At 43.2% G+C, this 23,841-nt stretch overlaps 1 protein-coding gene across 5 annotated transcripts in view; it reads left to right on the top strand.

Moving 5' to 3' along the window:
* Window positions 1–23,841, top strand: part of LOC140200777 (serine/threonine-protein kinase 32A-like) — a 329,027-nt gene that overhangs the window by 286,009 nt on the left and 19,177 nt on the right. For 4 of the 5 annotated variants that reach the window (XM_072264378.1, XM_072264377.1, XM_072264379.1 and 1 more), the window contains one exon: window positions 15,228–15,292. The exons of the other annotated variant lie outside the window; for it this stretch is intronic. In XM_072264378.1, coding sequence (XP_072120479.1) covers window positions 15,228–15,292 — 65 coding nt within the window. The remainder of the gene's footprint in view (window positions 1–15,227; window positions 15,293–23,841) is intronic. 5 annotated transcript variants of the gene reach the window in all.

Genomic DNA, 23,841 nt, shown 5'->3' with positions numbered 1-23,841 from the left:
TGACCACTCTGATCTTCCAGAGGACCAATTTTGACCCTTGCTGTGGTCTAGCTCTTAATATATCTGTAGAAGCTCTTAGGATTCTCCTTCACCTTGTCTGCGAGAGCGACCTCATGCCTTCTTTTAGCCCTCCTGATTTCCTTCTTACATATGTTCTCCTGCATTTCTTATACTCCTCAAGTACCTCGTTTGTTCCTGCCTGCCAATACCTGCTATGCTCCTCGTCCTTTTTTCCAGAGCCACACTCTCTCTCAAAAACCAAGGTTTTATAAGCCTGTTATCCTTGCCTTTTATTGTGATAGGAACATACAAACTGTAAACCATAGAAACCATAGAAACTATAGCACAGATACAGGCCTTTTGGCCCTTCTTGGCTGTGCCAAACCATTTTCTGCCTAGTCCCACTGACCTGCACGGACCATATCCCTCCATACATCTCCCATCCATGTATCTGTCCAATTTATTCTTAAATGTTAAAAACCCGCATTTACCACCTCGTCTGGCAGCTCATTCCATACTCCCGCCACTCCCTGTGTGAAGAAGCCCCCCCTAATGTTCCCTTTAAACTTCTCCCCCCTCACCTGCTTGATATAAGACTTCAGCTGCTCAACTGTCCATGGTCTCCGTTGTCTGATTCTCCTCTTCATGATGCGCCATATATTTTCAATAGGAGAGAGATCTGGACTGGCAGCAGGCCAGTCAAGCACACACACTCTGTGTCTACAAAGCCACGCTGTTGTAGCCTGTGCAGAATGTGGTCTGGCATTGCCCTGCTGAAATAAGCATGGACGTCCCGGGAAGAGAGGTCGCCTTGATGGCAACATATGTCTCTCTAAAATCCTAATATACACCTCAGAGTCAATGGTACCTTCACATACATGCAACTCACCCATGCCGTGGGCACTGATGCACCCCCATACCATCACAGATGCTGGCTTTTGCACCTTTCGCTGATAACAATCTGGATGGTCATTTTCACCTTTAGCATGGAGAACTCGACGCCCATTTTTTCCGAAAACTCGCTGAAATGTGGACTCATCTGACCACACCACACGGTTCCACAGTCTTTCGGTCCATCTGAGATGAGCTCGGGCCCAGAGAACTCGCCGGCGTTTCTGCATAGCGTTGATGTATGGCTTCCTCCTTGCGTAATACAGTTTCAAGTTGCATTTCTGGATGCAGCGATGGACTGTGTTGAGTGACAATGGTTTTCCGAAGTACTCCCGAGCCCAGGTGGCTATAATTGTCACAGTAGCATGACGGTTTCTTAGGCAGTGCTGCCTAAGGGCTCGAAGATCACGCGCATTCAACAGTGGTTTCTGACCTTGCCCCTTACGCACTGAGATGCCTCTGAATTCTCTGAATCTTTTCACAATATTATGTACTGTAGATGTTGAAAGACCTAAATTCTCTGCAATCTTGCATTGAGAAATGTTCCTTTTGAACTGACTAACAATTCTCTCACGAATTTTGGCACAAAGGGGTGAGCCACGACCCATCCTTGCTTGCAAAGACTGAGCCTTTGATGGATGCTACTTTTATACCCAGTCATGATACCTCACGTGCTACCAATTAGCCTGCTTAATGTGGAGTCTTCCAAACCGGTGTTACTTGAATATTCTGTGCACTTTTCAATCCTATTTTAACTCTGTCCCAACTTTTGTTGAGTGTGTTGCAGCCATCAAATTCTAAATTTGTGTATATTTACAAAATACAACTAAGTTGGTCAGTAAAACTATTGAAAATCTTTTCTTTGTACTTCTGTCGGTTAAATAAAGGTTCACATGAATTAACATATCACAGATTTTTGTTTTTATTGCATTTCAGAAAATATCCCAACTCTTCTGGAAATAGGGTTTGTAAAATCAGGACACTATGTTGCAACTTTACAAACACCGAATAGGCTACACTTGAACACTGCACAGTTCTGGTCACCATGCTATAAAAAGGATGTGCTTGCTCTGCAGACAGTGCAGAGGAGATTCACCAGGGTGTTGCCTGGATTAGAGGACTTTAGTTATAAGGACAAATTGCATAGGCTGGGCTAGTTTTCACTGGAGTGAAGGGGACTGAAGGATGATCTGATTAAGGTATGTAAGTTTATGAGTGGCATAGATAGGATACAGGGTAGCAGGGCTGAGATATGTCTTTGCCAAAGGGAGATGTAAGGTGCCCCTTCCTTCTGCAGGCCAGCAGGTCATCCTTGGGCAAGGTGTAACATCTGCCTAGTTCCCCAGTGTCACCTGGAGCCATGGGAGCAGGTGGTGGATGGTGGTATGAGCAGCTGGTACATATCACAAGTTGTGGTAGACAGTCTCTGAAGAGTATTGATAATGGCTATGATCACCCATCTTGTAAAGATGTTATCCGGAAGAAGGCAATGCCACCAACAATCATGGCCATGGAACGACCATGATCACCCACATCATGCAACATGGCACATAACCAACAACAAATGAATAAGAGTTAGAATCTTTTCCCATGATAAGAAATGAGAGCATTGTTTTGAATTAAGAGGGAGCTTTATAGGGAATCTTGAGGTGAAAGATTTTTTACGCTGGAAGTGGTTGAAATCTGGATCGTGCTGCTGAAAGCAGTGGTGGGTTTGCTACAATTACCAAGGTTTAAGAGACATTCAGACAAACATTTAAATGGGCATGAATACAGGGCCAATGGAAATGAGGTTAGTGTAATAGGCAAAAATATCAGCATAGGAAAAGGAATCAGTTCTATGCTGTGCAACTCCATGCCCATGTAAATTAATGTAATCTGAAAATTGAATATTAATATTAATTTCAAAGAAGTTCAGTAGTATAACATGGACTGCACCAACAGTAGGACACGGGATCAGTTTCTGAGGAGGATGTAGAGGCTGCAAGGAGGTGAACATATAGCCAATATTCTGGGCCTGGTTAGACTCATAACTGTTAGTATTGCTCCCTCCTCCATTCCTACTGACTAGAAATGTTTACCTTTACCAATGCAAGGGGAAGACAGGCAACCAAAGACTTCAGTGATATCTGAGCAAGTTTAATCTCCCCATGTGCACCTGAGTTCCTGCTTCCAGTGTAAAGTTGTAAGTGTAACTGGGTGCAACCTAGCCAGTGAGACAACGGGAATCACACCGGCTACTGTAGCTTGACATACTAGAAGGCTTCTCTACTTCCTCATCCCAACACTGCCCATTACAGATACTTCTGTCTCTCCAAGCTAAAAGGCACCTCAGGCAGTAAGTAAGCTCACCCTATGACAGGATCCAACATCAGCCTGGCTCAGAGCTCCAATGCAGATGTGCAGAGTACCTTCCAAGGCAGGAATTTACATGTCACTTTTCAGTCCCACATTTTGGCTGGCTGATTGAAACTATTCAAACTGGTATTGGTCTGTTATTGTCACATGTACTAAGAAACAGTGAAAAGCTGTCCAGGCAGATCGTGCGATACATAATCACATCAAGGTAGGAAAAAGAATACTGAATGCATGATATGTTGCAGTTGCAGAGAAAGTGCAGTTCAAGTAGTGTATTGACAAATAAAGTGTATTGACCATAATAAGCTAGATTGGAAATCAAGAGTTCAACTTGTAACATGTACGAAGTCCATTCATGAATCCTTATACCAGTGGATTAGAAGCTACCCTTGAGTCAGGTAGCTACCCTGTGCTCTCGTGCTTTTGTGTCTTCTGCCCAGTGGGAGAGGTGGGAGAGAATGAAGAACTAGGGTTGGAGGGTCCTTGATTATGCGGGTTGCTTTACTGAAACAGCAGAAAGTTTTGATGGAGTCAGTAGATTTTGACTCCATCTTCACTTTTTGCTGGTTGGTTTGCATAATAGATTGGGCTGTGGTCACCTGCAATGAAAAGCAAAGGGCAGGGGGAGTTTCCTACAAAGAGTGAGGGAAGTAATTGCCCAGTTAGTTCTAGACCTACACTTACAGCTGTCTGAGCGGTTGGCTATACATTGACAGTAGTTGCAAACCTTGCCAAACATCCCAAGGCTGGAAATTATAAATCAGATGACCACATAATTATAGAAAATCCCAAGGGGCAGTAGAATAATTGGCTGTTCTTTCTGGCAAGGGACAGCATACATTTGTTTTCTATTAGCCACTTCAGAAATTAGTTTATATCATTGTTGACCCAAAGGTGCTCCTCAACTGCCAAAGGCTTGTTCCTGTGGCACAACCAGAGAGATGAACTTTCTAAATTGAGAATGTGACAACATATTTCTGATGAGTCTTTGTGTATGATCAAAATAGACAAACATGGGTGACTTCTAACCACAAAGGTGGCAAGTGAATCTGTATGAGTTAATAATTTATTTAGTTGATGTTTCTCTCATTTTCCTGTCAAAGCTCAATGTACTGGGAGAAACCTTAAGATTTCTCATGCCTTCCAATTGTCATGTAGCCCAAGACTCATGAAATATAGACATCCTTACTGCTAGGATTTTGAGAGAATCCAAATATGGATTGCCTTACTAAAGAAACCACAGAATAGATATCACTCACCTGCAGTTCACCTACCGTTGAAACATCTCTCTAGCGCTACACTCATCTCCAAAGCATCTGAATGGTAAAGACACCTATTTTAGCATATTGATTATGGCTTTGCCTCCAGTACAATAAATACAAGCTAACCGGTCTTTAAACTCTTAGACCTGGGACTCAACAACTTTCTGACTTCCTGAACAACAACCCTATGCAGCTTGAATTCTTGACTAACAGACCACCGTCAGTAATGGATATTGGCAATCAGCAACACCTCCACCATGATTATCCTCAACACGTATGCCCCACAAGGCTGTGGTATCTCACCCCTACTTCACTCCCTATGCACTCACGACTGCGTGGCCAGACTCTGCTCTAACTCCATCTACATGTTTGTCGATGACACTGCTGTAGTGGCCAAACCATAATTGATGATAGCAAAACAAAAGAGCTATTCTGGAAAAGGGGGCAGTGCACACACTCGTGTTTCAATCAATGGTGCTGAGCTGAGAAACTTAAGAGTCCAAGTGCCTAGGAGTGAACTGTCCTGGTCCAACCATGGCCAAGAAAGTTCTCCAGAGGTTAAAGAAATATAGCCTGTCCCCTTTGCCCTCACCAGTTTTTATTGAGGCAACATAGGTGTCATGGTCCAGATCGGGGGGTCCCTTTAATTTTACCTTGTTTATGTTACGATCCGCACCGTTGATTCCTTGTTTTCCCGTGTCCCTCGGCTTTGGTGATTAGAGGCAATTAACGCTGGGCTGAACCAGTAGTTTATAGTCTCCGGCTTTCAGCCATTCGACGCGAGAGCATCTGCAAAGTCATCAAAAGTCCGGCATGCCGATGTCATCTGGTGGAGCAAGCCTAGTCTCTGCCGAAGCGAGTGCCGGTAATTCGCCTTTCCTCACTGGAGCAACCCTGTCCAGTTACCTCGCCGAAGCGAGCCTGCAAAGTTTCCTCGTCAAGGTGGGTCCGTCAGTTAACCCGCCAGAGAGAATCAGGAGCCGCTGTCTACTGTTCCTGGGCTGAGTCTAGAGCTCGCCACTACCTGGAGGTTCCAAGTACCACGTCCTGGCTCTGGCAGCATCCTAGTATCAAGTCAAGTCCTGTCCCTGGCGGCATTCAAGTACCAAGTCAAGTCCTGGCCCTGGCGGCTTCCCAGTTCTGAGTCAAGTCCTGGCCCTGGCGGTGTGTGATTCCTGTCCTACTCCCTGTCTGAATCCCTTCTCTGCCCCTCTCGCCCCTAGCCTCATCTGCAGCCCTCGCCTGCACTTCGGTCTAGTTCTATCACTGGAGCTAGATAGGTACTGTCTGGTGTGCTTTCGTGTTGGTCTTGTCTTGCCCTCTGCTCCGTGGGGTAAGTCAGGCCATCTTGCCATTGCCTCGCGGGGGGTCATGTCTTGTCTTGTCTGGTCCTCGCCTCCGTGGGATAAGTCTGGCTGTCTTGCCGTTGCCCCGTGGGGGGGTCATGTCTTGTCTTGTCCTCACCTCCGTGGGGTAAGTCAGGCCTTGCCCAGTCTCGGGCTCGGAGTCCATACCCTAGCCTCTTCATGTCTCCTCTAGCTCTGGGAGCCGATTCCGAGTCCTAGCCCAGACCCTTGGTCCCAGCCAAGTCCTTGTCCAGTTCGCTACTCCTGCTCCTGCCTAGCTCTCCTGGTATCAAACAATAAACTAAATCTAAAAAACCCCACAAGATGTGTCTTGCATTTGGATCCACCCTTGCTCCCAATGCCCCTGCCCTTGTGACGATAGGAAGCATCATGTCTAGACGTATTTCGACTTGGTGTGGCAACTGCTCTGACCAAGAAACTACAGAGAGTTGTAGACTTAGCTCAACATGTCAGACATCAGCCTCCCCTCCATGGACTCAATTTACACTTCTCACTGCCTCAGTAAAGTAGCCAACATAATTAAAGTTACCATCTACCCTGATCATGCTCTCTCCTCCTCCTCCCAAAGCACAAACCACCTGACACAAGGACAGTTTCTGTCTCACTGCTACAAGACTACTGAATGGTCCATCAGTATGATAAGACAGCCTCTTGACTTCCACAGTCTGCCTCATTATGATCTTGAACCTTAGTATTTGCATGCACTGCACTGACCTTGTGTTGAGAGCAACATGGTAGCATAGAAAATAGAAAGATACTGTTACAGTACCAGTGACCTGGGTTGAATTTTTGCCACTGATTGTGAAGAGTCTGTACAGTATGCTTTCCCCATGACCACATGTGTTTTCTCTGGTGCTCCAGTGAATTGGTCACATGGGTGGAATTGGGGAGGCACAGGCTCGTTGGGGCGTAAGGTCTGTCTGGCAACATGCTGTATCTCTAAATACAAAAAATAATTTGAACTCTGCAATTTATCAATGTAACAACTTCAGTAACACACATATAAGAGAAAGGAACTCCCTGTTCATTATTAAGAGCACTACAATCTATTGTACTACAATGGACTACACTACAATGTAATGAGAATGAACTAAAGTGTGGGAATTGCACTGTGCTTGATAAGTAGCTAATCTAGTATCCCTTACCTCCAGTAACAAAGCAACATGCTTGCATTTGTTATACACAAACAAGAAAACATCTGCAGCTGCTGGAAATTCAAGCTACACACACAAAGTGCTGGAGGAGCTCAGCAGGCCAGATAGCATCGATGGGGAAAAAAAAAGTACAGTCAACATTTCGGGCCAAGACCCTTCGGCAGGATTGAAGAAATAAAGATGAGTAGATATGAAAGGTGGAGGAGGGGAGGGAGAAACGCAGGGTGATAGGTGAAACCAGGAAGGAGGAACTGGGAAGTTGATTGGTGAAAGAGATACAGGGCTGGAGAAGGGGGGTGGGGGTGGAGTCTGACAGGGGAGAACAGAAGGCTATGGAAAAGAGAAAAGGGGGAGGACCACTGGAGGGAGGTTCCTCCATGGTCTTCTGTTCTCTCCTATTGGACTCCCCCTTTTCCAGCCCTGTATCTTTTTCACCAATCAACTTCCCAGCTCTTTACTTCATCCCTTCCCCTCCCAGTTTTACCTATCACCTTGTGTTTCTCCCTCCCCTCCCCAACATTTTATACTGACTCATCTTTTGTTCGCCAGTCTTGCTGAAAGGTCTCAGGGAGCAAAAGTTGGACTGTGCTTTTTTCCATAGATGCTGCCTGCCCTGCTGAGTTCCTCGAGTATGTTGTGTATGTTGCTTTGGATTTCCAGTCTCTGCAGAATCTCTCGTGGTTATTGTCTTCTGAACCTGTTGGCAGAAGATACGAAAGATATGCCTTTTCTCCTTGGAGTGACGGAGGATGAGAGGTGACCTGATAGAGGTGTATAAGATGATGAGAGGCATTGATCGTGTGGATAGTCAGAAGCTTTTTCCCAGTGCTGAAATGGCTAACACGAGAGGGCACAGGTTTAAGGTACAGGTTTCCCCACCGTCCGAAGGTAGATTGTTCCTATGAAACGGTTCGTAAGCCGAAATGTCGTAAAGCGAAGAAGCAATTACCATTTATTGATATGGGAAAAATTTGTGAGTGTTCGCAGACCCAAAAATAACCTACCAAATCATGCCAAATAACACATAAAACCTAAAATAATAGTAACATATAGTAAAAGCAGGAATGATATGAGAAATACACAGCCTATATAAAGTAGAAATACTTTTCCACAATCATTACTGCACTGTTCTCTGTAGCGAAAATCTCACGTAAGCGCCATCGGCAGAAAATCTCACGCAAGCACTGTTGGCAAAAACACGGCGCAAGCGCTCTCCAGTAACCTTTAAGCTATGAAACTGCCAAATTATACCAAATAACACATAAAAATACACAGCTGATATAAAGTAGAAATAATGTATATACGGTGTAGTGTCACTTACTGGAATTGGTTCAGCGTCAAGCACACTGATGATGGTGTGTTAGACTGAGTCGTCACAGGTTGGGTGGTGCAGTGGCCCCCACCCTCCAGGCCACCGACAGATACCAAACCGCGAAGCACGCAGGGGTGCAACAGTAGCCGGGAGCCGATTTCCGAGAGCGTCGACTCTGATCTAGGCCGAGAATTACGTGTTGGGCGGCACCTAGTTAATTAGCATGTTTATTTCGGCTTTTTTCTTAAAGATGTGCTGTGTGCCTCCCGGCTTCCACTACATTCTCTGCGAATCGCGGGGTGGTGGGACATTGGGGTGTCACCTCGTCCATTAGAGCAGGCAGCTCATTTTCTCCTATGACTGCCTGCCTCGATGTCGAAGATCGAGGTTCGTCATCTGCTGTGGCTGATGCGGAAGGCTTGCTTGACTACGGAAGGCTTGCTTGACTGCTGAGCCTCGTGCATTTTTCTGTCATACAGTTCTTTGTAAGGACTCAAACCATCCTGCAAATATCCCCTAAACCTACGTACCCTTTCAAAATTGAAGTCGTACTTTATCATTGCAGCGAAAATCTCACGCAGTTGCTTCACGTTCATTTCCTGGACGACTTCACTTTTGGTCCGTTCGCTACTGCATTCAGTTTCAATTGTTATCCTTTCCTCTTCCAATTGCATCAGCTCTTCATCATCAGTTCTTGGTCATGGGATGCCAAAACCTCTTCAACATCATCTTCATCAACATCCACAAGCCAAACTCACTTTGTCCTTACTTCGTTCACCACGTTAGAAACGATTAGTTATGTCTAGTTTTATGCTAAGTGTAACACCCTTACGAGCTCTTTTAGGCTTTTTCAATACCCTAGAACTCATCTTGCAAACAGCCGCTCACAGGCACATGTTTAAGCAATGCCGTTCCGAATCCGGGGGAGAGCAGCTGCTTGGGGTGCGCTGCCTTTTATCGCGTGCTGATTTTTTCGCGCGCTGATTTTCCCCGCATGCTGATTTTTTTTGTAACAGTGAAAACACCTTCTGAAAGTGAAAACAGGGTACTAATGTAGGTCTTTCATAACAGTGAGGTTTCGTAAAGCGAACGTTCGAAAAACAGGGGACACCTGTACTTGGAAGTACGTACAGAGGGGATGTCAGGTGTAAGTTTTTTATGCAGAAACTGGTGAGTGTGTGGAATGGGCTGCTAGCGACAGTGGTGGAGGTGGATACAATAGGGTCCTTTAAGAGGCTCCTGGATAGATACATGAAGCTTAGAAAAATAGAGGGCTACGGGTAACCATAGGTAATTTCTAAAGTTTGTACATGTTCAGCACAGCATTGTGGGCTGAAGGGCCTGTATTGTGCTGTAGGTTTTCTGTGTTTCTATGAAAGGCTTGAAGTGAATTCTGAAATGATGTTATCTGAAATGAGCTCAAGCAAGGTCATTCAGAACCAACTTTTTCAGCAAATGATAAATGTAGGACTGTCAATTAATCACTGTCAGCCCATGTCAGAATCAGGTTTATTATTACAGGTATGTGTCATGAAATTTGTTAACTTAGCAGCAGCAGTTCAATGCATAATACAGAAGATAGATAGATACATAAATAAATAATTTATATGTATATGTATATTGAATAGATTTTAAAAATTGTGCAAAAACAGAAATAATATATATAAAAAAAGTGAGGTAGTGTCCAAGGGTTCAATGTCCATTTAGGAATCGGATGGCAGAGGGGAAGAAGCTGTTTCTGAATCGCTGAGTGTGTGCCTTCAGGCTTCTGTACTTCCTACCTGATGGTAACAGTGAGGAAAGGGCATGCCCTGGGTGCTGGAGATCCTTAATAATGGACGCTGCCTTTCTGAGACACCGCTTCTTGAAGGTGTCCTGGGTGCTTTGTAGGCTAGTATCCAAGATGGAGCTGACTGAATTTACCAACCTCTGTAGTTTCTTTTGGTCCTGTGCAGCAGCACCCCCCCAACAGTCAGAATGCTCTCCACGATATATCTATAGAACTTTTTGAGTGTATTTGAGACTTTTGGATAGGTACATGGAGCTTAGAAAAATAGAGGGCTATGAGTAACCCTAGTAATTTCTAAGGTAGGGACATGTTCGGCACAACTTTGTGGGCCGAAGGGCCTGTATTGTGCTGTAGGTTTTCTATGTTTCTATGTTTTTGTTGACATACCAAATCTCTTCAAACTCCTAATGAAGTATAGTCACTATCTTGCCTTCTTTATAGCTGCATCGATATGTTGGGACCAGATTAGTTCTTCAGAGATCTTGACACCCAAGAACTTGAAACTGCTTACTATCTCCACTTCTGATCACTCAGTGAGGATTGGTATGTGTTCCTTTGTCTTACCCTTCCTGAAGACCACAGTCAGCTCTTTCGTCTTACTGATGTTGAGTGCCAGGTTGTTGCTGTGACACCACCTCACTAGTTGGCATATCTCACTCCTGTACGCCCTCTCATCACCATCTGAGATTCTACCAACAATGGTTGTATCATCAGAAAATTTATAGATGGTATTTGAGCTATGCCTAGCTACACAGTCATGGGTATAGAGAGAGTAGAGCAGTGGGCTAAGCACACACCCCTGAGGTACACCAGTGTTGATTGTCAGCTAGGAGGTATATTATCACCAATCTGCACAGATTGTGGTCTTCTGGTTAGGATGTCGAGGATCCAATTGCAGAGGGAGGTACAGAGGCCCAGGTTCTGTAACGTATCACTCAGGGTTGCGGGAATGATGATGTTAAATGCTGAGCTATAGTTGATGAACAGCACCCTGACACAGGTGTTTGTGTTGTCTGGGTGGTTTAAGCCTGTGTGAAGAGCCATTGAGATTGCATCTGCCATTGACCTATTGTGACAATAGGCAAACTGCTGTGGGTCCAGGTCCTTGCTGAGGCAGGAGTTCAGTTTAGTCATGACCAATCTCTCAAAGCATTTCATCACTGTACATGTGAGTGCTACTGGGTGATAGTCATTAAGGCAGCTCACGTTATTCTTCTTAGGCACTGGTTGCCTTTTGAAGCAAGTGAGAACTTAAACCTGTAGCAGTGAGAGGTTGAAAATGTCCTTGAATACTCCAGCTAGTTGGTTGGCACAGGTTTTCAGAGCCTTACAAGGTACTCCGTCAGGACCTTCCACCTTGTGGGGGTCTGCACTCTTTAAAGACAACCTAACATCGGCATCCAAAACAGAAATTACAGGGTCACCAGTGATTAATAAACTCAGAAATTAGTATTTTCTACGTTAGTTAATTATCTGCTCTAATTGTTAATGTTAACTGCACTACAGTTATCGAACATAGCCCAGCATATTGCCTTGGACATCCACCCTCAGACACTCACACTGCTGGGTGCCTGTTGTCTGAACAGCTGAACTGGACTGGACAGCTCAGAAACAATGCAAGGCCCAGCTGACCCAAGCATGCTGATATCCACAGCCCAGCCTCTAACTCCTCTTTCATCTGAGAGAGTGAGAAGTAGGGGAAAGAAAAGAAGAAGAAGCGGTGGATGCTGACAGGGGATGGGCAGATGGACAGAGAGAGGAAGGGGACAGAGATTGGGAAGAAAGGGATGAGAGGGGGAGTGAATAGAGAGTGATCATAAAATAATATAAATATTTTATTGCATAACTACATGATTGAAATCATGATTATTTTGTTACTCATGATTTTTAAAGTTTTACATAGAAAACTAGAAACATAGAAAACCTACAGCACAATACAAGCCCTTCGGTCCACGATGCTGTACCGAACATGTACTTACTTTAGAAATTACCTGGGGTTACCCATAGCCCTCTGTTTTTCTGAGCTTCATGTACCTATCCAGGAGGCTCTTAAAAGATCCTATCATTTCCGCCTCCACCACCATCACCGTCAACCCATTGCATGCATTCACCACTCACTGCGTAACAAACTTACCCCTAACATTTCCTCTGTACCTTCTTCCAAGCACCTTAAAACTGTGCCCTCTCGTGTTAGCTATTTCAGCCCTGGGAAAAAGCCTCTAACTATCCACACGATCAATGCCTCTCGTCATCTTATACACCTCTATCAGGTCACCTCTCATCCTCCTCCATTTCTCCAAGGGGAAAAGGCCAAGTTCACTCAACCTATTCTCATAAGACATGCTTCCCAATCCAGGCAACATCCTTGTAAATCTCCTCCACACTCTTCCTATAGTTTCCACATCCTTCCTGTATTGAGGTGGCCAGAACTGAGTGCAGTACTCCAAGTGGGGTCTGACCAGGTTCCTATATAGCTGTAACGTTACCTCTCGGCTCTTAAACTCACTCTCACAGTTGACGAAGGCCAATGGAACATATGCCTTCTTAACCACAGAGTCAATCTGTGCAGCAGCTTTGAGTGTCCTATGGACTCGGACTCCAAGATCCCTCTGATCCTCCACACTGCCAAGAGTCTTACAATTAATACTTTATTCTGCCATCATATTTGACCTACCAAAACGAACCACCTCACACTTATCTGGCTATCTTTACAATCTGGTTAAAATTATAATTTGCACACTGCAGAAAATGCAACATTGAAATGATACAATTCCATATTATTAAGAGCTGTAATGATGAAGGAATCTTAAAAGGTATATGAAGGGTAATTTTTTATACTCCTCACATTATTTTAATAGGAGTAATCCTATTTTTAAGAAAGTGACATTAGCACCACCAAAATAAATGATTTTCATGTAGAAGTAAGAAGTTATAAATGGGAACTCTGCTTTATGCAATTTCTTGTTATTGTGTTGTAAGAGTGGCGGGATTTGTAGCTTTAGGTCATGGCCAAACTGCAGCCAGACCAGTCTTTTGACCACAGCAGGATTATATCTTCAGAATAATGGAGCAGAGAAAGTGTACACAAAGCAGGGGACGTGCCCATCATCAGTCAAATACTGTTCCAGGCATGAATGTCATCTCCATATAGGTGGAGATTAACACTTTCACAATATGCAGCTATAACTTTGCTTATACAGTGCTAAAACAGACTAGGGCAGTAGGTCAGCTCATCAATCCTATTAAATGGCCAGTGTCTACCAGTACTCCTCAGGGGAAATTGCAATATGTCAAACTGCATTCATCTTTTAAAACTGACCTCTTGCTGCTGCTTATTGACTGATGCACCCAATGCCCATCCCTCAGCAGCAGCATGGATCAGATTTCATTGTAGTCTTTCCCCTCTCCTGCCCTAATTCAACCCAATACCCTTCATCTGAACAGACCATAATCATTTTCTCTGTTTATTTTCTGAAGTAACCCCATTAACATGAAATCTCGAGGTTATCCTCGATTGTCAGGATTGTCAAAGCTGATTAATCTGTTTTGTTCAATATTAGACCTTTGGTAAATCAGAAGTAGGCCCTAAGTGCCGACTCTCTCTTCCTTGAGATGAGCAAGCTTGTTGAGGAGGTTGAGAGAAATAAGGAATTAAATGATAGGCTACAAAGCATAACAGAGGAAGAAATGTGTGGGAGCTGTGATATTTAGATTCTTTAGGATAATTTTGCACCACTGTTAAAATATCGGTTAAAAGCTTGTATTAAATATCTTTAACAACATCCTCATCATTATCCTTCAATAAACATACATACTTCTCATGTTATTCCACTGTTTTTTTTCATGAAACTCTGTAAACTGACTGTGTGCATCTTACATTACGCGGTTACTGCATTTCCAAATCTATCTCATTGGCTGTCCATCTCTTTTAGGCTATCTAAGGCTGTAGAACTGCAACCTTATTTTAACATCATAGAATACGTTTAACTAAAGACAAATAAAGATCGAAAGGAGTTATTAGGATAGTGAATCAAATCATTGGTTAAGGAAATAGATTTGAAGAATGTCTCTGAGGAGGAGAATGAAGTGAGATGAGGCAGAGAAATTCAATTCAGGTTCAAGTTTATTGTTGACGCAGTAATAATACTGTGACGAACATTCAGTCCATGATGACAGACGAGAAGAGCTCGTTTATTTCAACTGCTGTTTTTATTGCAACAAGCGCAATGACAGAGCACCAGCATTTGGTAAGAACCTGCTCAGTCACATACAGACGGGGAAGGTGATTATCATAGTGACTCACAAACACACATGATAACTGTATAACCCAGTTTAAAATGAAATAATAAATGAACTTGAACATCTCACCATAATTCCACAAACGCATTTTAAAACAAGAACAGTAAGTAGAGCTGGCCGCTAGGAAAGCTTGGGTGAACTGTCGGCCCCCAGAATGCCTCAGTACAGATGGTTTAGACACTAGAAAAATTAGGTTTTTTTGCAGCAGTTTAGTACATGATAAAATGGGACGAACATAAATTAACGTAAATTTAAGTTAACAGGGAGGTATTTAGGGAGGAAATTCCAGAGTTCTGGATCTAGGCTGTTGATATTAGAACTGCCTACAGATGGATAAAGAAAGTTAGGGAAGCAGCAAAGGCCAGACTTTCAAGAAGTACATTGAGAATGTTACTCCTTTGCAATTCTACCCCCAAGATTCTTTTAATGAAGGGCTGTCACAGGGTTGCACTGTAAGTGGGATGGGTAACATAAAATATAAAATAGTTTGTTCATGGAGCACAAGATGACAGAACTATAAGGGCAGGAATGTTTTAGTATGTGGGTCCAGACAATTACTTAAGGAAACTTTTACAAGATCCATCTCAAAAGAAATAGGCATATGAACTCAGATCATGACTCATGTGGAAAGCAGGCTTTGAAGCTGTCTGTTCACAGTGGTCCATTTTAACAGAAGCTGAATTTATATATGATGTCTAATATAGAAAGAACAAAATAAAGAATTATGATATCTCACAATGATCTTATTTGTATTTTCAATTCCTCTCGCATCATGCACTGGTTAAATACCTGAAGAACCAACACCTACAGCAACATCTAGACACAGTGCAAAAGGAATTTATTGTATTTAACAGAGAGAGGTAAGTTAACTCTGTTTGCATTGCAATGGTTTGAGCTTAATTTTTATGTTTATTAATAATATAATAATTTGTTAATGTACAGCACCTTGATCTTATTGAATGATGCGATTGGACTTTGTTCAGAGCTATAGGCATTCTTGCTCTTGTTTTCTTACTGTAATGCTGCATTTACAAACACTGCTCTCTGAGCAATGATGAATTCTTTGTACCAAGTATCTAACTTCTTGCTTTGCTTCCATGCAACTTTCTTTTCAGAAGATCTTCCAACACTTCATTGGTTGTTATGATGTGTAGTTAGCACCCATTCAAATTCCATTTTCCTTACTAGTGTGGCTCCAGAAAGGAGACATCTGTTAATTCACTGTAAATTGACATATTCAATGTTTTTCAATTGACTCTGTCGAATAAAAAGAGTAAAAATTTGATCTTAAGGGCTGCTTGGTTGCTGGAACCAATTCCCTCAAAAACTTAGCTTCAGTACCGAAAGACTACCCCAAAAATACATATATGTCCAGCCAACGAAAATGTAATCCTTCATTCTTCTTCAAGTGCCTATCCTTCATCCTTCTTCAAGTGCCTATCCTTCATCCTTCGTTCTTCTTCATGTGCCTATCCTTCATCCTTCATTCTTCTTCATGTGCATTTCATTTATCTCGCTAGCATCCCCCATCCCAGATGCAGCACCTTCTATTGTTGTTTATAATATTTTCACAAAAGTTGGGGAGATAAGTTAGGGTCTTGTTGAACAGACATCCAGGAACCACCATAGCTCTCTCATGCCTGTTGCTTCCAGTGCTGGCCATCTGCTAACTTAACACAGCCGGATTATGGGCATAGTTTCTGCATCCATCCAGGTGATTATTAGCTGCTTGCCTCCTTGGTGAGCTTACTTCCTTAGTTTCTCCTGCTAAAGGGGAGGTGGACTGTACCTGCAAAATGGGTGGGGAAGGGGTTGGTTCCAAAAGCCTTTCTACCCTGTGAATCCCTTGAATAATGGCACTATAGATAGAGGGCAGGCTCCAACATTTTCCAACACTCCACAGATGACCAATGTTTGCTAGGAGGTTGAGAGATACAGAGGCAACATGCAATGGCAGAAGAAGGCCACGTCAAGCAGTGAGGTCCCAAGAACCTCATGGCTGAAAGAAGTTCAATAAGTGCTCGGGGTTAATGAAATTATCTTCAAATGCCATCTCACACCAGCTGCACCAGTTGAACACTTGCAGCCACCAGCCACAGGGAAGTGATGGGGAGAAGCACTAGGACAGGCAAGACCAGGGTGGCTAGTTGATATTTCTATCCACTACAACCTGCTTTGATTTATAGATTTAGTTTGTTCCATATTGGGGTTTTTTTCTGCATTGTGACCATGTGGAAGCCGTGATGGTCAACAGCAGAGGAAAGATTATATGAGGGATTGTGGGAGTGGACTCTTGTGACATTGTTGAGTGATATTATCAACAGATCAATCAAGCCATGGTTGCCTCGGGTACTAAGAAACATATTTTCACTGAAAATGATGTTGTTGGAGTCTCAGCAAAGAAAAATGAGCTGAAATCTAGCAGGCTGGCAGCATTTAAAGTGGATATTACCTGGTCCAGATAGGACGTAGGGCACTTTACTGAAGAAATAAAGCAGAAAACTACAGAAGCCCCAGCCATAATCTTCCCAACATCTGTAAACTCAGCACTTCTTTCTCTCAGAAGGGGGTGAATCTCTGGAATTCCTTATCCTGGTGGTTATGGAAGCTGGATCACTGAAGGTATTTAAATAGGAGGAGGATACTTACTTGAGAGATTATGGAATTCAGGGCTATGAGGAAATGGCACAGGAGAAGAGTTAAGGCCTGGGCAGATGAGGGCAACATGTTCATGTAGAAAGGTAGGGCAGGCTTGAGCGTCAAGTGGCCTCCTCCTACTCCTACTTCCTTTTTCTTTTTACTGGAAAACTGAAAATATTACACTCTTGCTCAAGAAGAACTGTAGAAATAAGCCCTGTAACTACAAACCAGTCATTTTAAGCTTTGTTTGAAGCAAATTCTAGAAGCAATGACAATTGCTCCTATCAGGGAACCTAGGATACATTTGTTAAAAGCAAGTCATGATTAAGTAGCATAGAACTTGTTAATAAAATAATAGAGGGCCAGTGAGGAATGAGTAGTCTTCCAGAAAGTACTTGATTGGTGCTGCAGTATGACAAGTTGTTAATATAAAAGTCTATAAAAGAGGGATTTTGCAGCAGGAAATAATAGGCAGTTGAAGGATGATTTTCAGAATGGAGAGAGCTGTGTAGTGGGGTTCTCCAGGGCTTGGTACTAGGAACGCTGCCTCTCATAATACATATTCTTGAATTAAACTTGGTTGAAAACCCCACTTGGAGTACTGTGTTCAATTCTGGTCACCTCATTACAGGAAGGATGTGGATACTATAGAGAAGGTGCAGAGGAGATTTACAAGGATGTTGCCTAGATTGGAGAGCATGCCTTATGAGAATAGGTTGAGTAAACTTAGCCTTTTCTCCTTGGAGCAACAGAGGATGAGAGGTGACCTGATAAAGATGTATAAGATGATGTTAGGTATTGATTGTGTGGATAGTCAGAGGCTTTTTCTCAGGGCTGAAATGGCTAACATGAGAGGGCACAGTTTTAAGGTGCTTGGAAGCAGATACAAAGGGGATGTCAGGGGTAAGTTTTTTACGCAGAGAGTGGTGGGAGTGTGGAATGCACTGCCAGCGAAGGTGGTACAGGTGGGTACAATAGGGCCCTTTAAGAGACTCTTAGATAGGTACATGAAGCTTAGAAAAATAGAGGGCTATGTGGTAGGGTAATGCTAGACAGTTTCTAGAGTAGGTTACATGGTTGGCATAACATTGTGGGCTGAAGGTTAAAAAGACGCCTATAGGAGTTATATACAAACCTCTGAACAGTAGCCAGGATGTGGGGTCCAAATTACAATGGGAAATAGGAAAGGCATGTCAAAAGGGCAATGTTACGGTAGTTATGGAGATTTCAATATGCAGGTAGATTGCAAAAATCAGTTTGGTGCTGGATACCCAGAGGGGACATTTGTAGAATGCCTACAAGAGCAGCTCGAGGGGATCAACTATTCTGGACTGGCTGTTGTGTATTGAACTGGATTTGATTAGGGAGCTGAGGTAAAATAACCCTTGGGAGGGAACCCACTGGAGGTGTAGTAATGAGGGACGAGGAAATGGCGGACGGACTGAAGAAATCTTTATCATTCTTCACTGTGGAATACACTAGCAGTATACTGGAAGTTCACAAGTGTCAAGAGGCAGAAGTGAGTGAAGTTACTATTACGAGAGAGAAGGTTCTTAGGAAACTGGACCAGATGGTCTACACCCCAGGATTCTGAAAGAGGTAGGTGAAGAGATTGTGGAGGCATTAGTAATGATCTTTCAAGGATCACTAGATTCTGGAATGGTTATGGAAGACTAGAAAATTACAGATGTCACTCCATTCTTCAAGAAGGGAGGAAGACAAAAGTAAGGAAATTATAGGTCTGACATCACTGGTTGGGAAGATTTGGAGCCAATTGTTAAGGATGTTGTTTTAGGGTACTTCGAGGCAGATGATAAAATAGGCCAAAGTTAGCATGGGTTCCTCAAGGGAAAATAGGTGGAGGGACAGATCGTATTGAGGAAGCAGGGAAGCTGCAGAAGGACCACGACAGATTACGAAAATAGGCAAAGAAATGGCAAACGGAATACAATGTCAGGAAGTGTATGGTTATACACTTCAGTAGAAGGAATAAAGACGTAGACTGTTTTCTAAATTCAAAGATTAGATGTGCAAAAGGACTTTGGAGTCCTGGCGTAGGATTCTCTAAAGCAGTGATCCCCAACCACCAGGCCGTGGACCAGTACTGGGCCGCAAAGCATGCGCTACCGGGCCACGAGGAAACAATAGGATTTGACGATATGAGTCAGCTGCATCTTTCCTCATTCCCTGTCACGCCCACTGTTGAGCTTGAACACACGCGAGGTCATTACCCGTGCGTCATCCGTGTCAGCGCGGGAAGGAGATCAACTCCTCGAGCTTGCAAATGACGGCGGGCTGAAAAGTATGTTTGACATAACATCTCTGCCGGCATTCTGGATCAAAGTTGAGGCTAAATATCCTGAGATAGCCATGAAAGCACTGAAAACATTGCTTCCATTTCCAATGTATCTCTGTGATGAATGCAACGAAAACTAAATTGCGGAATAGACTGGACATAATGAACCCCCTTCAAGTATCGCTGTCTCCCATCACCCCTCGATGGGGCCATCTTGTTGCAAGAAAACAAGCCCAGGGCTCCCACTGATTCAGCGATATTGGTGTGTTGCAATGATTTTATATGTTCATACGGGGAAAATATGTGCTGTGTGTTTAATATCCAAATGTTACTTAAAATGTTATGATGCTATTGACTTATAAATGATTTATATAACCATATAACAATTACAGCACAGAAGCAGGCGATCTCTGCCCTTCTAGTCCGTGCCGAACTCTGACTCTCACCTAGTCCCACCAACCTGCACTCAGCCCATAACCCTCCATTCCTTTCCTGTCTATATACCTATCCAATTTTTCTTTAAATGATAATATCGAACCTGCTTCTGCCACTTCAACTGGAAGTTCGTTCAACACTTACTTCAAGCTCCCCTGATAATTGACTTATCACTATATTCATGCGAGGAAAATATGCGCTGTGTGTTTAATATTAAATTCATCAGGTAAACCCTTTTAGAAACGATATTGAGTGTATTAACCACTTATCACCTATATTCTGGTCGTAATTAACATCCCCCCCTCCCGAACATGATGTGTTTTGAGTACTGCAATGTGAAGTGAAAATTACTTTTATGGAACATTTTTGAGCAATGTTGTATCTCTGGCTGTGCCTTTCACCTACAATGTTGCTTACTTTTGTAGGATTTTTTGACATTCATTCTTGGCATCTTTGGTATGGTCAGTATTCAATACCCATGGCTAATTACCCTTGAGAGGATGATCGCGAGCTGCCTTATTGAGCTGCTGCCCACACCAGTGACAATGAAAGACTGGTGAGCAATAGGGTTGTGTGCATCTTATAGAACATAGAAATCTACAGCACATTACAGGCCCTTCAGCCCACAATGTTGTGCTGACCATGTAACCTACTCTAGAAACTGCCCAGTATTTCCCACCCTCATAGCCCTCTATTTTTCTAAGCTCCATGTACCTATCTAAGAGGCTCTTAAAACACCCTATTGTATCCACCTCCACCACCACCGCTGGCAAGATGGGAAGCAGCAGGTGGGTGTTCCCTGGCTCCTCTTGGTGGTTAAGTGTTGGAAATTGCTGTCAGTAGACCAAGTGCATTGTGTAGATGGTACACTGTGGTAGAAGGATGAGTATTTAGGGTAGTGGATGAGTATAATCAAATGGGTGCTTTATCCTATCAGCTTCTTGAGAATTGGTGGAACTGCACATCCAGCTAAGTGGAGAGTATTCCATCATGCTGCTGAATGGTGCCTTGTGTCAAACTATATCATTATATTTCAAAATTGTTGGTTTATCCTAACTAGTGTTTCAGCCCTAAAATCATTAGGAAGTATTGGGCCAGAACTTGCTGCCATGGCAACACATCAGTACTCTGGTCTAAGTGGTGTGTGTAAACTTACATTTTCCAGTCTGCCACTGTGAACTTGTCCTTTGCAGCTGTTCTAACCTTGGATGACAACACTCCTGAAGAGAAGATGACGACGCAATGCAGCTCGCAGCGGCCATTCCGATGGTGATGTCTGTTATTTGTCAGTAGGGTGCCGTGCACAATCCTGATGTGATGGAGACGGACGTGAGAGCGCAGAGGAACATCTGGTGAAACTTCTGAAATGCCTGCTTCACTGCTGCTGCTAATGTGTGGTCCAGAATCTCCAGAGGAGAAGGCCCCCAAGTCCTCAGCTTTGCTTGTTGCTTGGCGGCCGGGGCAGGGTCGAAGCTCTGGGCAGAGGATGGTGCTTGGAGAGGCTGTGTTGGTGGGGCTGGTCAGAGGCTCAAAGTTTTCGGACGGACTCAGAGTCTGCTGCGGTCGGGTGCTTCCAATGGTGCTGCATCAGAAAGTTGGCGGCACTTGGAGGTTCATGGCGGCAAGAGTTCCTCCCTTCTGCCACCTGCGTGAGATGATGAGTCTATCGGGACTTTGAGACTTTTTTTTTACCGTGCCCATGGTCTGTTCTTTATCAAATTATGGTATTGCTTTGCACTGTTGTAACTATATGTTATAATTATGTGGTTTTGTCAGTTTTAGTCTTGGTTTGTTCTGTATTTTCTTCTGATATCATTCTGGAGGAATGTTATATCATTTTTTATTGCATGCATTTCTAAATGACAATAAATGAGGACTGAGTGTCCTCATAATCTAATCTAATTCCTTGGTGGCATGACACTGCTGATGTAAAAGTACCCCATTGGGGAAGGAGTAAAGAGGCAGCCCCAAAACAGTTGAAATAGCAAGAGGCTAAAATTGGATCTTAATTCCTTCAATGTTTTTTTTGTGTGTGATAAACCTGTTTTCGATAGTATTAGTAGAGAAAGGGACACAGATGATTAATCTGGATATCTGCAACTGGAGACATCGAGGAATATTTTTGCTCAAGTTTCCACTGGATATTTTGTTTTTAAACACAGCACTGGTATGTGGACGCATCTGAATTCTGTGTGATACAATAGGCTTGAAATAGCAACCTATGGAAGGAAAAAGGAATCTCAAAGTAAATTTAGGCACAGTTTGGTTTCCTAGTAACAGTCTCACTTCCTTAAGTTTTTTTTTCGTCAAGTGCTGCCCTTGAGTTCATGTGTGTGTGTATATATTTCTAGAAATGAATCTCCAACTAATACATTATGTAACAATATTATCACATCGTACACTTGCCATGAAATTCATTCCTGAAATTAACATCTACATGATATTTGCTGATGGTACACAAGAAAATCCTCCCTTTCATTCATTGCAATGATGACAATTAAATCTTTTAATCACAAAAATTATTTCAATCAGATTTTTATTTTACATGTATAATGTCTGTGGTTTAGTTTCATAATCTGATTCATCTCAGATTTGATACATATACAGGAGGTGATCACACAGGAGTTTTTCTCTTAGAAACAACTAATTTGGAGGCAGATAGATATTGTAATTGGGTTTTACAACAGGACAAGTACAATAACTGGCAGAATCAGTTACAGGATATTTGATGGTTTCCTGCACCATCAAAAGGACTTCCTTTTACAGTGTTGCTTCCCCCAGGTATGCTGTCCCCCCCAGCAGTACTCAAACAGGAGTATTTATTGTCAAGGGGCACAGCCACAGGCATACTCTCTATTACCTGATTCTTCCTATTCCCCTTCATAACCGTGACCCACTTGTCTGCCTCCCATGATTCTGGTGTGACCACCTGTCTGTAAATCCTCTCTATCAACTCCTCACTCTCCCTGACAAGACGAAGGCCATTGAGCTGCAGCTCCAGTTCCCTAACGCGGTCTCTTAGTAGCTGCATCTCGATGCACCTGGCGCAGATGTGGACATCTGGGAGGCTGGGAGACTCCACAACCTCCCACATCTGGCACTGAGAACAACAAGCTGCCCTTGCACTCATACTTCCCCCTCTCCTCAAATAACAACAAAAAATGAATACCAAACCTTCCTTGCCTCACCCATTGTGCCAAAGCCCTTAAGCCTTCACTCTGCTCCCGGCTCACTCTGCAGCCCGCAAACTACACTGCCCTTTCAACCTAACAGCAACATAGAGATCCTGTACCCTCAAAATTTCACCTTTAAATGACCTTCATTTCTCTATTACATCCTTCCCATAAAACAAATTGTCCCAATCCACTCCTTCTAAATCTTTTCGCATCTCCTCAAAGTTAGCCTTTCTCCAATCAAAAATCTCAATCCTACGTCCAGTCCTATCCTTCTCCATAATTACACTGAAACTAATGGCATTGTGATCACTGGACCCGAAGTGCTCCCCAACACAAACCTCCATCACCTGCCCTATCTCATTCCCTAACAGGAGATCCAACACTGCTCCTTCTCTGGTTGGTACCTTTATGTATTGCTACAAAAAACTATCTTGCACACATTTGACAAACTTCAACCCATCCAGCCCTTTTACAGAATGGGCTTCCCAGTCTATGTGTGGAAAATTAAAATCTCCCACAATCACAACCTTGTGCTTACTACAAATTTGCTCCTCCAGTTCTCAGTCCCCATTAGGTGGTCTATAATACACCCCTATAAGTGTCACAACACCTTTCCTATTCCTCAATTCCACCCAAATAGCCTCCCTGCAGGAGTCCACTAATCTATCCTGCCAGAGCACCGCTGTTATGTTTTCTCTGACAAACAATGCAACAACTCGCCCTCTTGTCCCTCCTATTCTATCACACCTGAAGCAACGAAATCCTGGAATATTTAGTTGCCAATCACACCCCTCCTGCAACCACGTTTCACTAATAGCTACAATATCATATTTCCAGGTATCAATCCATGCTCTAAGCTCAT

This window comes from Mobula birostris, chromosome 7 (genome assembly GCF_030028105.1).
Source record: "Mobula birostris isolate sMobBir1 chromosome 7, sMobBir1.hap1, whole genome shotgun sequence".
In the NCBI taxonomy this organism is placed as follows: domain Eukaryota; kingdom Metazoa; phylum Chordata; class Chondrichthyes; order Myliobatiformes; family Myliobatidae; genus Mobula; species Mobula birostris.
The sequence above is the reverse complement of the archived record's forward strand: the minus strand, read 5'-3'. Positions and strand labels throughout refer to the sequence as shown.